This window comes from Papaver somniferum, chromosome 8 (assembly GCF_003573695.1).
Source record: "Papaver somniferum cultivar HN1 chromosome 8, ASM357369v1, whole genome shotgun sequence".
Taxonomy (NCBI): domain Eukaryota; kingdom Viridiplantae; phylum Streptophyta; class Magnoliopsida; order Ranunculales; family Papaveraceae; genus Papaver; species Papaver somniferum.
In genome coordinates, this window is record NC_039365.1 from 72,443,412 (window position 1) to 72,457,333 (window position 13,922).

General features: G+C 36.2%; 2 protein-coding genes across 2 annotated transcripts; one reads left to right on the forward strand and one right to left on the reverse strand.

Annotated features, from left to right (window-relative positions):
* Positions 1–5,479: 5,479 nt before the first annotated feature.
* LOC113301553 (rho GTPase-activating protein 5-like) lies at positions 5,480–9,745 on the reverse strand. The gene is made up of 5 exons (XM_026550327.1): positions 9,024–9,745; positions 7,982–8,102; positions 7,759–7,878; positions 7,051–7,281; positions 5,480–6,733 (listed from the first exon to the last, which is right to left on the reverse strand). Exons 1-5 carry the CDS (start codon positions 9,467–9,469, stop codon positions 6,227–6,229), a joined length of 1,425 nt encoding a protein of 474 aa, XP_026406112.1. The 5' UTR covers positions 9,470–9,745; the 3' UTR covers positions 5,480–6,226.
* Positions 9,746–12,783: 3,038 nt separating this feature from the next.
* LOC113305664 lies at positions 12,784–13,533 on the forward strand. The gene is made up of 2 exons (XM_026554681.1): positions 12,784–13,109; positions 13,340–13,533. Exons 1-2 carry the CDS (start codon positions 12,806–12,808, stop codon positions 13,531–13,533), a joined length of 498 nt encoding a protein of 165 aa, XP_026410466.1. The 5' UTR covers positions 12,784–12,805.
* Positions 13,534–13,922: the final 389 nt, after the last annotated feature.

The window sequence follows — 13,922 nt, forward strand, 5'->3', positions numbered from 1 at the left end:
TTTTGCAAGCCTCAGGGCCGTCCTTGATCGGTCAAGGAGACATGCCCGTGTCACCATAATTTCAGTGTCTCAGTCCTGAGAGTTTCGATATTTTCTGATGCGCGTTTGAACAACATTTTGAGAAAATATGAAGAAATCAGGGATTTTTGCTGAAACCAGGAAAACTTCATGAGATGATGAAAAATAATTAATAAAATAGGGGATTTGCAAGGTGTGGGACCGGTCACGACTAGGGCATGACCGTCCAGCTAGCAAGCTTGGTCCCGCAGCACCTTTCCCAATTTTATGTAATTTTATATATTTTTCCTGATGTGAGGGAAATATCATGAAACTGAGGAATTTCATGAAGTTAAGGAATTTCATGAAGTTAAGGAATTTCCATGAGATTATGGAAATAATAATAACATAATAGAGAGTCATGAAGTGTGGGACCGTCTATGGCCAAGGGATGGCCGGCCGGCCAAAGAGCCCGTTCCAAGGCACTTTCCCCAATTTTATTATATTTTTCACGATTTTAGGGAAATATCATAAAATCAAGAGGTTTGTTGAAACCAAGGAATTTGTTGAAATCAGAGAGTTCCATGAGATGAGGGAAACATAAAAAATAATAATAATAAATAAGGGGCGTGTGGGACCGGCTAGGGCATGACCGGCCGGCTAGGGCCCGGTCCCACGAGTTTCCCTAATTTTACATTACTTTCATGACTTGAGGGAATTTCATGAATTCAAGGAATTTTCATGGGATGAGGGAAATAATAATAAAATAATAAGGAGTCATGAGGTGTGGGACCGGCCATGGCTAGGGCATGGCCGGCCGGCTACTGAGACCGGTCCCATGACATCTTTCTTAATTTATTATTATTTCTTTGATACGAGGAAACACCATGAGATTGGGGAGTTTCCTTGAGACGAAGGAGATTTGCTCAAATGAAGGGATTTTCATGAGATCAGAGAAAATAATAAAAATATGATAAAATATATAACTGGGTGTGGGACTGGCCATGGCACGACCGGCCGACAGGTGGGCCCAGTCTTCCTTCGTGTTTTGGAATGCTCGTTTGTGCATTATTGCTGAGTACACTTGCACCATTTTGGTCGGGGCTTACTCGAGAGCTACTCAGATACCTGTACGTTGAACATTTATCACTAACCCGTGGAATTCTGCTGGGGAAGAACCACGGATTAAAGTGACGAAATATTACGAATAATCGTAGAATATTGCTGAATATTCAATTAACGATTAGAAATAACTAATTGATGGCTCTATACTAGTAGGCATGCTGTCTAGGAGCATTAATTATCTGAGAGTGGAGTAACGTGAGCTTGTTGAAGCGTCATATTTCCTTTATATAGTCAGGGAAAATCTTGTTGCATCCTGAAGACGTTATTGCTCTATACTAGCAGGCAAGCTGTCTAGGAGCCGTCCAATATTTCGATTCTATATAGAAGTAATTACGGAAATTTCTCAGTATTCATGAGATGTGTCGTTGCCTCAGCTGAGAGACTACACATGTACATATACTCTAAGAGACATCATTCTCAGTCAGAGATTTTGTGGCATGAGATTTCATGCTTTCGACGAGAGACATGAGTCTCAACACTCATCTGATTGCTGGATCAGGAGTACTACAATTATGGTTTTACGATTTTAGCCTTTGTTGAAAATCCACCATCTACAATTATCTAAGATAACTGAGACATCCCTAAGATAATAAAACTCTATAAATAGATATTCTAGATACTTCATAATATTTAACTAAATAATAAAAACGAAAATATCAATAATATTTAATCCACATATTTTGTCCTGCATCATTCTTCCCTTGTTAGACAAAATTCGACCTCGAATTTTTCTTTTGTAGTTCTCTAGTGTATCTTTTGCATAAAATAGTCGACCTCGAATTTCTCCTTTTCCTGGCCAAACAGTAACCTTGCGAATTCTTTAAAGCAACACTGAAAAAGTGATTTTCAGTGCCTCATCTGGTCCCTTTCGCTTTTCCGCGATCAAAAACAAAACCAATAATCTTAGAGATTCTAAAACGAAGTAGACAAGAAATTTTGCTTAACATATCATTTGATGCGTGTTTAGATTTTATTTGGTCAAACAAAAAAACCACATCATTAGTGGTGATAATGGTGTACTTCGTGTTTGTAGTGACCACTAATTTCAACATTGCGTCTTCTGGTCGGTTTACCCAAAACATACCTTTGGTAATAAGACCACCCAGATTATCTTGATATGGTATTTGTCTTGATTTTCCATGATCAAAGACAAAAACAGTAAGTTGATCTATTTGTCTCGAGTCCTCGCGCCTTTGAATATCATATAAGTTAACTTGTGGCACCAACTGATAGCAAGACTTTACACGCTCTCTTATATAATGGATGTCCATTGCAAGGGAATCTTTAGTCACTGTATCCCTCCCACTGTTAGAGAAAAATAGCCCACGAAATTTGCTGGTACTCCAAGTTTCTTTACGGCAAAATTCTTCCTTGTAACAATATTGATGTTGAACTAAAATTTTTTACTATGGAGTCACCTAGTATGTGATCCTCCACGAATGTATCAGTACAATCTTCCCTGTGCCTCATCTCATCATCTGCATAAGTATCATAAATTGGTGGTAAGTCCCAATCCACGACAACTAGATGTTTGTCATTCTCATTGACTGAGAACAATAACGCCTCATGTGCATCATCTTCATAATCTCCTTCTGTTAGATCTGAAGTGTCGCGTTCATGATAATTATCCTCAGAAACTTCATCAAATCTCATAACATTAGTAACAAGATAATCCTCTTGACTACCTTCCGGTAATTCAATAGGTATATAATCAGTAACAAAATAATCCTCTTGATTGCCTTCCGAAAATTCAACAGATGCATGGTTGCCTTCTGGGATCTCCATACGGGTTTCCATAAGTTTTCTGTGTTGAATTTCTTTAACAATTCGCCGCAAGTCTTCAATCTGACGCCTCATCGCAACTAACTCTAATAGATTCCTCTCCATGATGTAGAAAAACTACTAGAGTACAGTAGGGTAGATTCAAGTGGAACTTCGATATATCTGAGTTCTAGGGTAGAAACTCATAAAAGACATTAAAGTCGTATTAAAATTGATTATCAAAAACTACTTAAACCGTATCCCATGGAGCTCTTCATATAGATAACTTCCTGGACATGAAAATAGCCTACCAGAACCCTAAAACTTGTTATCTAAGATAACTAAGACATCCCTAAGCTAATAAAACTCTAAAAAAGATATTCTAGATACATCCTAAGATTTAACTAAATAATAAAAACGAAAATACCAATAATATTTAATTCCCATATTTTGTCCTGCATCAATCGTTTTTTACTATAATGGTTTAGAAAACTTTAATTGGAAAGGACCAAATCTTTTGTATTTGCTTAATCAGATTCAATCCGTAGAGATAAATCCTGATATTCTAGAAAACTCTTGTGTAGTTATACCAATGTTTGGTGTTGTCGACGGCCCAACAGTTGGTCTTGTAACTATTGAGTAACTGCCAATTCAGTTTTTTGTAGTTATCTCGTTTTTTCTATTAAAAAAAAAAGACATAAATGGTGGGTTCGGACGTTGAATTTCAAAGGTGGGATTTATGTGTCCATGGGATTTGGTGGAATTATGTTTTCTTCGGTATGTTTGGTTGCCCAAATCCCTGGAATCACGTTTTCCACGGGGATCAGTTTTCCAGCAAATCCTCCATATGGAGTCCGACCTCTCCCCACTAAGATTTGCTGGGAAACTTATCAAGGGATTTATGGACCCACTTTTTTTTAACTTTAAATCCCATATATATATATATATATATATATATATATATATATATACAATTTTAAGGCTCTGAGGGTAATATCAGCACGGACTTCAAAACTGATAAATTCTATGAATCTTAGGGATTGTAAATGGGTTACCAAACACACGAGGAATTTACATGAATCCCAGAATTCGTAATCCCATGGGATTATAAATCCTTCAAATCGTGAATTCATGGGATTATAAATCCTTCAAATCGTGAATTCTACAAACAAACGCACCAAAAATTAAAAACGCCTAATAATATCGTGTTTTTTCTTGTCTTACACGCATAACCGTTCTTCGTTCGTAGATGTGATTCACAGAAGGAATCCAGCAAAAAAGAGAATCCCTCTGTGAACCATATTTTTGCTCACTTCATCTTGTGAATATCCACAAAATCTAGATATAATCTAAAGACTTAAAGGCCTAGACAAATAAAGCTCCCACGTCGAACGGTGAGGAAACCCTCACTTCCTATTGGCCGAAACTAGCATTTTTTTAGTTTTGTGAAACAAGCGTTTCGGTGAGGACACTTGGAAACGTATAATTGGTTTGAAAAAAATACAAATTTGGAATTCTATGATCAAATTTAATTCGGAAATCCTAAAGCTACCATATTTGGACTCAAAACTACCTTAGGAAACCAAAACCTCTTATTGGGGAAGTGTAGAAAAAACTCTTATTGTTAACCTACCCAATATAGGTCCGCAACTAAAATTGAGAAAAATAAACATGCGCATAACTTCGAGCAAGCCATGCCATGGAAAAGAATTTGATCGCGTTAATGATGCATGGTGTAGGAAAGTTACGAGTAGAGATGGTTAATACTGAAAATAAGGCATGAGCTTATACTGCTATCGTGGTATTTGTATCAAGCCTTAAAATATCAAAAGAAAGGTAAACACCTCCCATTAGGATTCTAGCTAAAAGTCTCCGTAAAACTCGCCAAGGATTAAACTCATCTAATTAGCTATTCATGTGAGTTTATAGTCACAAGTTTATATTCATGGCACCCATATATAAGACGGACCGGAAATTAAAATCATATTAGGCTAGGATCAAATATCTTTGCTTATAAATATATGCGGCCAAAAGGTGCCACAATTTTTTTCAAACCAATGGCATAATTTGTATTGATAACTAGAATATGGCTGTAAAATACTAGATAGATAGATAGATAATAGATTGAAAACGAACAAAATCTAACGAAGAAAGAAATTTGTGGTTTATGTTTATGAAACAAAAATGAGAAGGAAAAACTCCTACCTTAATACAAGATATGAGTCTCTCTCATGGCATGTGCTAAATTTTATTTGGATTGTAACTATAGGTAGGCTAGACACCCAATTTTAAAGACAAAGAGGCCTAGACAAATAAAGCTTCTTTGTTGAATGGTGAGGAAATCTCGCATACTATTGACCAAAATAAGTTTTTTTTGGCTTCTGTGAAAAGAGAATTTTTGTGAAGACACTTGGCAACATATGATTAGTCTAAAAATTACGATTTCAAAAAGAAAACTTAACATACGGATTTTTATGGAAGACGAAATTCAATTCACAAGTTGAGTACCCACTGTATTATGATTCTTTTTTTTCAAATTAATACATAAAGGAAAGAAAGAAAAAAAACCACATATTTTCTGCGAAAATAAAACGAATAAATAAATAAAATCCATGCATAATTTTTTTTTCTCCATCTATTTAATGTATTCGCTTGCCACACCGAACCAAAAATACATCGACACGGGATAGAACGAAGCCCCGCATACACCAAACCAAAAATGCATGTACACCGGGTGGGGAGAAGCCCTACGCAGACCAAATGAAAAGAAGAAACCGATGCGTAGCACGGGCACAAATCTAGTTCCTCCTTAATTTATGAGACCTATTATATATATCTCAATTCTATTAAATAAATATAAGATACTAAAAAAAGTAAATAAATCAGAACTCGAAGTTGATTAAAGAAAATAAAATAAAGGAATTGTCCATTCAGTGCACTTGAAGAGAAGTAAGGTTTCCCATTTTGCTGCTCCCTTTATCGTCAGCATATAATAAGCCCTTGCACCCCTATGTAAATATATTTTATGCCCCTTAATTTTCATTCTTCCCAAAGAATCAATTGTCCAGTAAGTTCACTTGAAGAGAAGTGAGGTTTGGGCATTTTGCTGCTACTTTTATGTTCACTATATCCTTTGCACTCTTATGTAAACATGTTTTTATGCCCCTTAATTTTCATTCTACTCAACTGATCAACTTGTGCAAATAGTCTCTACGCTAGAACAAATCAACTTGTGCAAATAGTCTCTATGCTACAAATGGGCCCTTGTGCCAGTGTCTCAAAGCAAAGGCACTGATGGCTTTTCCTTAATGCCGGGTCTGCTTCCATAAACCAAACTGTACTTTCATGTGTCAACTTCTTCTGCGGGCTTTCTAAATGATTTACTCAACTGAAACACAGGGTGCTGACGAAGTTTCCTCACCCCTTTTCTCAAACTCAACCTATCCAAGAAACGTTCTGCATCTCTCGTATCATCTTTATACCCATTTTCTTTAGTCCTAATTTGGCACTTGACAGGCGTACTGGTTTGTCCTTCCTCATTGATACTCCTTTCGTGGTAGTGCTCAATCGCAGATCCCGAACTGCTTCTAGGGTTAAGATGAAGGAGGTCACCTGAGAAGGAACCACAGGAAATGGTATCCCTGGTTGTCCGTTTGCAAGACCATTCACCAGTTTCACTGTCTGACAATGATGGATGCAGGTCACTGATCTCCGCCAACTCTGAGCATGAAGATAACTCCCCAGACTCAAAACCAGATTCTTTTCTTTCTTGGACAGTTTTCATAACAAGCGCTCTCAGAAAATTCATAACTTGCACAGCATGAATTAGTGCAGTCAAGGGATTTGCCATCTGCGACAGAACTTTTTAGTTACTGTATTGACCGTTCCTATGAGCATATTTTAAAAGTACACAAAATCACTTGTCATCCTCAAGAAGGGAAACTCTCTAATTGGTTTCTGAGGAGAACTTTTGCTTCAACAGACTAGCTTCCGTGTTAACAGTGAAACAATGTTTTGGTATTTTCTTCCAATCCAGAGGACCAGATAAACTGGGTGTTAAGAATCTTCATCAGAGCACATGAAGATGAAACTCTACGAAGACTACAAATCCGAGGACTGTGGTACGCTTAAAAGTGAGAAACAAATAAGCAACAGAACTTCAGTTACCTGTGTCATGTTAGGTGCAAACACCATAGCAATGTTTCGTGCATTCATCTTGTTCTGATTCTCGTTCTGCACAACATCAGCCATCAAATTGATGGCCCAGTCGAGCAATGCGGCATCTGTAGGCTGCAGTAGCATCACGAGTTGCACACACTCCGACTCTGTGTTGCAATGCATTACCTGATCCGGTGTAAGGGAGTCGAGTACCCCTGAGGGAAGTTCTCGGAACCATGCCTTTAAGCAACAGAAAAGTTCAGTTCTCAAATCTGAACAATATTAACGAGGAAACTTAAAAGCAGTTGCAGTAGTTATTTATTATAATTAAATAACTCAATATCGGCACAACGTGATAAAGTAAACATGTTGTGAGTTCAAAGGTAACCTTTGGACTTCACAAAGCACATGAAATTATACTGCATATTAAAACTAATTCCTAGTTGTTACCTTAGAAGTAGGACTAAAAGTCATCGAGACTGGCTTCATAATAATTGTAATAATAATAATTAAAAAAAAATAGAGGAAAATGATGAAGAAAAAGCAACAAGAGAACTATGATGAAGTTATGCTCAGACAAATGGAGAACCGTGACGGAGCGAAAAAACGGTTAACAATTGAAGCTCAATAACCCATGCTATGCATTTATTACGTCCAGTTAGATTGAAAGAAGCATCACAAAATCTGGTTGAGGATTGGAATTTTCTTAGTAAATACCTTTATTAGACCTGCCACGCAATGCACATCAATTCCCTGCTTCACAACTCCCCTGTTTAACTGGTCTCTGACATACTCTTCTTGGGTATTTTCAGGGTTGATTCGGAAGATTCCTTCGGTCTAAAAGTACAACAAGAGAAAAGATTTGGGAATTGCATAAATGTCTGCCTAAGTAGTAAATCCAGTGGAAATAATATCAATTTGACAAAAAGAAGAAACATACTCGAAGACCCCCTTCCAAGTACAAGCGCCTTTGCATCATGAGGAGAATTGTGGGCACACTGTTTCCTCTGTGATCGTACGAACATTTCATAAACTCGGCAGAAACTCCAAAAACACTTGAACTGCACAAAGGAACATGAAATGGGTTCAAGCCTATAAAAGGAAGAGACAAATAGGGGAATTAGATCATTTTCATAACTCACATAAAGCATGATATGCTTGCTTTGAGATGTTGGGGACAGGGATCATAATACTAACTTGATATAAACACAAATAACAAATGGATGTACTAATGTACAAAACCAAGAAGGTCACACAGTAATTCTGTAAGTTGCCAGTTCTTCTATGATTCTACTAAAGGTTGCCTTCTTACTAAACAAAGAAGGTGCAAGGAAATACATAGGTATTTTTAGCCCTAAGCAGTCAACGTAGTTCAGAAAACACTAAACCATCCGTACAGGTAACCAAGAAATTTCATGCATGTTACTAAATATTAGCCTGCGTGTTCCATATGGGGTGCAAGATTAAGAGCTAATATAACATTAAAGGAAACCTCTATTTATGAGGGAAGATCATGAGCATCTGGAACTGATTTCTATGGATATTTTAACTAAAACATAATGAAAAACATTTCAAGCATTTGGTAACCTAATTTGAGGCTAAAAAGCTGAGATATTATTTACCTAGATGTTTATTATATAAGAATCTTTCTTTTCTTTGTTGTTGAGAAAGGAATAGTGAGATGAAGGCATACTTCTAATTCTAAAAGCCTAATAAGTATCCCACATGTGATTTCTCGCCTTTTCCTTTCTCTTCCTTCCACACGAAGAAATCTCTAACTGCAACAAATTTTGGTATTACTAATGAAAAACAACAATTTCAATTTTCATCTTCATTTCTTCAATCTAAATTCAGATATAAAGCAGAGTTGAACAAATACCATGACAAATTATTTCTACTATTACAAGTTTAAAAATCAGTAGATAACAAACTGACAGAATAGAGAACTCAGAATTAGGTAAAGATTAAACAGGAAAACTAACCTGGCACTTGGAACCCTGGTAGGAACTTTGGGTTTGAATTCAACAGGTAGACCAAGAAAACCATTAAATCTATCAAATGTAACATGAGAAACGTGTTTAACATTAGTGGGAGGACTAATATCAATCGAGGAACAAAACTCTTCTTTATCAACACCACAAGTAGCTACTGATTTTCTTAAAGCTGCAACGCATATTGTCAAGATCTGAAACTGCTGATTATTTTCATTCTTTCTCTCTCTAGATTCTTCTGGTACAATTAATGGTGTTGAAATTGGATTCATCCTATAATATCCATTTTCTCTTTCCTCTTCACATTCTTCTTCTTCATCATCAAATTCATCTTCTTGTTCTTCATTTTTATGGCCGGAAGGACTTTTTGGATTTGAATCAAAATCTTTACTTCTATTTCTAAGTCCACAAGTTTTGGATCGAAATAGTTGAGTCATAATAGTTTTCTTAATAGCAAGCGAAGAAGAAAATAAGAAAGAGGTATGAAGTTAGGTTAGGGTTTTATAACAATGGATTTCACTTTGCATTAGTGTTTCTGACTGACAAAGATCTGGAGAAAATGATGATGAAGAATGGCAATGGGCCATGTTTCCCTTTTCTTTTTTATAAGTAGCAGCTAAAAGCAGTTATATAAATGATTCCACCATCACACACACTTTGCATCAGTTATATAAATGATCTGGAGTAGTACATAGACGGCGAGAGGACTGTTCGGTATCCCAGCTTCAGACCCATATGGGGTAATAAAGACTAAAGAAAGATTGACACGATTGGTGCCCGACAAGACTTGATAATATCTCAGCTGCTGGCCCGCTAGAAGCTAACAATGTCCTTGGGAACCTGTCGTCGTGGGTGATCTTCAGGTGATTCCTTGACAATAGCATCCATAAGACCCTTATATCTGGTAGTAGACAAAATTGACTCTTTTGGGTTGCCGACTTGAAAAGATGATCTCCCAGCCCGCTGGAGCTAACAGTCTCCTTGAGAAACCTGTGTTCCTTGGTGGCGTCATAATGATCACAAAATAGGATTCCTTCTGATGGCATGACATCTCGGCGCCTTAAGAAAAAAAAGACGAGGGCCGGTGTCACTGTAGTACAGTGGTAAAGTTTCTGGGTGATGATGCCAGTGACCTGAGTTCGAAACTCGCTAGCACCAAAAATTCTTTATCGACCAAAAAAAGATAAAAAATAAGGGGTGGCTAAATGGATTGGATAAAGAATCTTTCAGCTTTTGAAATTATATTACTTAACATGGGTTTGGAATAATAGTGGTGCAACTCACGTAATTTTTGGAGGTGTTAGTTACGCCTATTTTCTTTTTGTGAAAAATGCTATTTGAACTTGTATTACTTAACATGGGTTTGGAATAATAGTGGTGCAACTCACGTAATTTTTGGAGGTGTTAGTTACGCCTATTTTCTTTTTGTGAAAAATACTAGAACCACATTACTATATTGGTTCAATATTTAGAAGCCCCATAAAATGGATCTTCCACTATCAACTCCATACTTTCAATTTTTGCTATTTTTAGGGTCAGAAATTTTATTTTTGGGGCCAGGTTTTGAATTCTTCCGGATGGCTGACGTCAGCACATTTTTTAATAAATCTGAAAATACCAAAATTAACCTCCAGTATTTATAGTCGTTTTATACAGAAACGGAAAATCAAATCAATTAGTTTTTCAGCTCTCTCTTCTCTCGTTAGTTTTCTCTTCAGAAACAAAATTAGATTTTTTCTTCACACGAAATCGTTGCATTGAAGAACAAGAATTCGTTAGTTTGTTGTTGTGTTGAAGACGAGAGGAAGAACAAGGATTCGTTATTTTTTTCTCAATTTGTTGATGTTATTCACTGGATTTCAGATCTGACGAGATTGACACAATGCACTGAAGAACAACAAATAGGTTTGTATCAATTTATCTTTTCTGTTTGTATCAAATAGGTTTGATTTATTAGTTTTTATGATCGATTTGTTTGATTTCTATCTTCTACTGATTTTTGGATTTCTTGTTTTGTTTCGATTTTGTTGAGTCTGAGAAGAGGAAGAAGACAGGTTTGAATAGAGAAATCACCATAGGTACAATTTTATTTTCGATCTAGTTTTCAGTTCCATTGATTTCGATTTTTATGATTTGGATCTAGTTTTTCACTTTTTTGATTTGGTTTGATACTGAGTATTGTTTGGTTGATACTTACAACAGGATTGGTTGATACTGAGAAGAGGAATAGAAAAAACATTGTTTTAGAAGAAATAAAACAACAAATCTAGGTACGAATTTTATTTTGGTTTGATTTGAAATCTTTTTTCAATTTTTTTTTAATTATTTGTTGTTCTTGCATGTCCGATTTGAGAATTTGTTGTTTACTTTTTGTTGATACTGAGAGGAGTATGAAGAAACAATTTTGTTTCAGAAGAACAAATGTTTACAAATAATTGATTTAGGCATGCTGTTTTTTTTTTTACAGTATGTGTAACTTGAGGTTACACATATATATATCTTGTTGTATTTTAAGCATGTGTAAGGAAGATGCAGATACAATTTTGTTTCAGAAGAACAACAATTGATGTAGAAATCACATTTTTTAGTTACACATGTGTGACTTTAGTTTACACATATATATCCTGTTGTTTTTTAAGCATGTGTAACTTGAAGTTACATATATATGTCATGTAGCATGTTTTATTTTGTAAACAGTTGTATCATTTGTATCTTTTACTCATATTTCTATTGTTGAGTTTGTTGATTACTCATTGTATTATTTAGCTTTCCGCATTTCCCCCGAGTGAATTGCGTTCGTTTTTCTATTTTGATATTTTTATTGTATGTTTGTAGTTTTCAGGTTGTCAAGGATCATGTTGGTTGCATCGCTGTTGTTCGCTACTTTTCAGATTTCATTACCATCCGTATTAATGTTGAAACTAAACTTGATGAGTTTAAGGAACAAGTTTGCAAGGAATGGAAGCAATTTACTCCACTTGGTATTTGTTTCTTCTTCCGAGAATGTGGGAAAGAATTTCCGGTTGACTGTGATTATTCGCTTCAATCTCTTTCACCCATCACAAATAGTAAAATGAAGACCGGTGTTGATGTTTTTTTGCAAAATGTTACTCATGTAGCCTCTTCATCTATCTATAGGGAGGCTTCTTCTATTTTATTGGTTCTAGTACGTCTTCGTCGAGAAACAATCGTTCTATTGCAATATATTTGGAAGATAAAAGCAAGCCTGCAAAACCTTTGTTATCGGATGGTTGGCCCAAGATCCTTGGTGATATTGGTCATGTGTTTGTTGAAGGAGTTAAGCAAGTCAGGTTTGCTTTCACCAAGTATCGTCTTCGCACTGGTTTTAACATGGTTGTAACACACAATGAGCGTTCTAGGTTCACGGCTAAGTGTGCAGAAAAACGATGCGGCTGGAAATTTCATGCAGCTTCTATTGATGAAAGGAACGAAATATTTCAGGTAGGTTTTTTGTGTTCTGTCATCTTATACTTAGCATATGTTATGTTTTGTTACAATATGTGTAACTTTGGGTTACACATGATGTTTTTTGCACCATATTGTTTTTGGTTGTTTTGTTTATATTTTGTACGAACTTCTTCAGGTCAGGTCTTATAACCCTGAACACATTTGTGGTGCTGGTGGGCGCAACTTGAATAAAAAAATACTCCACCAGCTTCACGTCTAGTTTGATTGAGGAAGAAGTTCGGAAAAATCCTCACAAGAAGCCTAAGCAAATTGCATCTGATTTCCAAACCAACTATGGGATTACCATGGAGTACTATCAGGCCTATAATGACATGGAAAAGGTTTATAAGACCATTTACGGCGGCGATGTGAAGTCATACTCGCACTTGGTATGGTATATTGATGCTATAAAGGAAACCAACCCTGGTAGTGTGATAAAGTTTGAATTTGATCCTGCAAAGAAACAGTTCCAACGAATTTTCATTGCGTTTGATGCATGCATCAAAGGATACCGGTTTTGTCGGCCAATGGTATACTTGGATGCTACTTTCCTTACTGGTAGATTCAGAGGTTGCTTGATAGAAGCTACTGGTATCAATGGTGGTAAAGGTATGTTTTTTTATGTTTTTTTTTTGAACTACTTTAGTTAACAAATAATTGAGAGTTACACATGTGTAACTCTCAGTTACACATTTGTTTACTCAGTGTGTAACTAAGAAAATAACATTTGTAACTTTAAGTTACACATTTGTTTTAGGATGTGTAACTTGTATTTACACATTGTTTTCTGTTTTTGTGAAACTTATTATTTTTTCAATTCTGCACAATTTTTTTTGTAGGATTTTTCCCACTTGTTGTGGCACTAGTCGATTCTGAGACTGTCAATAACTGGGAGTGGTTTTTAAGGAATTTGAATGAAGTTGTTGGTGATGGGAGGCCAATCACCTTCCTTTCGGATCGCCGTGAAGGACTCTTGCAGGGTGTTCCACTTGTCTATCCAGATTCGTTCCACAGCTTTGCTACTATCATTTGAAGACTAATCTGCCCATCAATGGCTCAGATCCTAGGTACACGCTTGTGCTAGACCTTTTCCAAGAAGCGACATACGCACTCTCACCTGAAAACCATGCTAAGGACATGCAGAAAATTAGAGATTTGGACTGTGATTGGTGGCTGATTACATAGAGACCATCCCACCTGTATGTGAATGCGTATTTCAAAGGTTGTCGGTATGTATGCACATCTAGTACACTAGCAGAAGCGCTCAATAATTGGGTTCTGGTTCACAAGAAGATGTCTGCATCTGCTCTTCTTGATCAGGTTAATAGAGTGTTTTTTTTTGTCTTTTATTTCTTGTTTTGTCACTTTTTATATTCATAAGTATTTTTCCTTTTCAGATTAGGAGGAAAATAATGGTAATGA

Bases quoted from the DNA above. Each gene is read 5' to 3' on its own strand.
- LOC113305664 (XM_026554681.1), top strand. From the start codon at position 12,806: ATGGAGTACTATCAGGCCTATAATGACATGGAAAAGGTTTATAAGACC. The intron at 13,110-13,339 runs GTATGTTTTTTT...TTTTTTTTGTAG, and splicing joins TGGTATCAATGGTGGTAAAG to GATTTTTCCCACTTGTTGTG.
- LOC113301553 (XM_026550327.1), bottom strand. From the start codon at position 9,469: ATGACTCAACTATTTCGATCCAAAACTTGTGGACTTAGAAATAGAAGT. The intron at 8,103-9,023 runs GTTAGTTTTCCT...TCCTTTGTGCAG, and splicing joins ACCAGGGTTCCAAGTGCCAG to TTCAAGTGTTTTTGGAGTTT. The intron at 7,879-7,981 runs GTATGTTTCTTC...TTGTACTTTTAG, and splicing joins ACTTGGAAGGGGGTCTTCGA to ACCGAAGGAATCTTCCGAAT.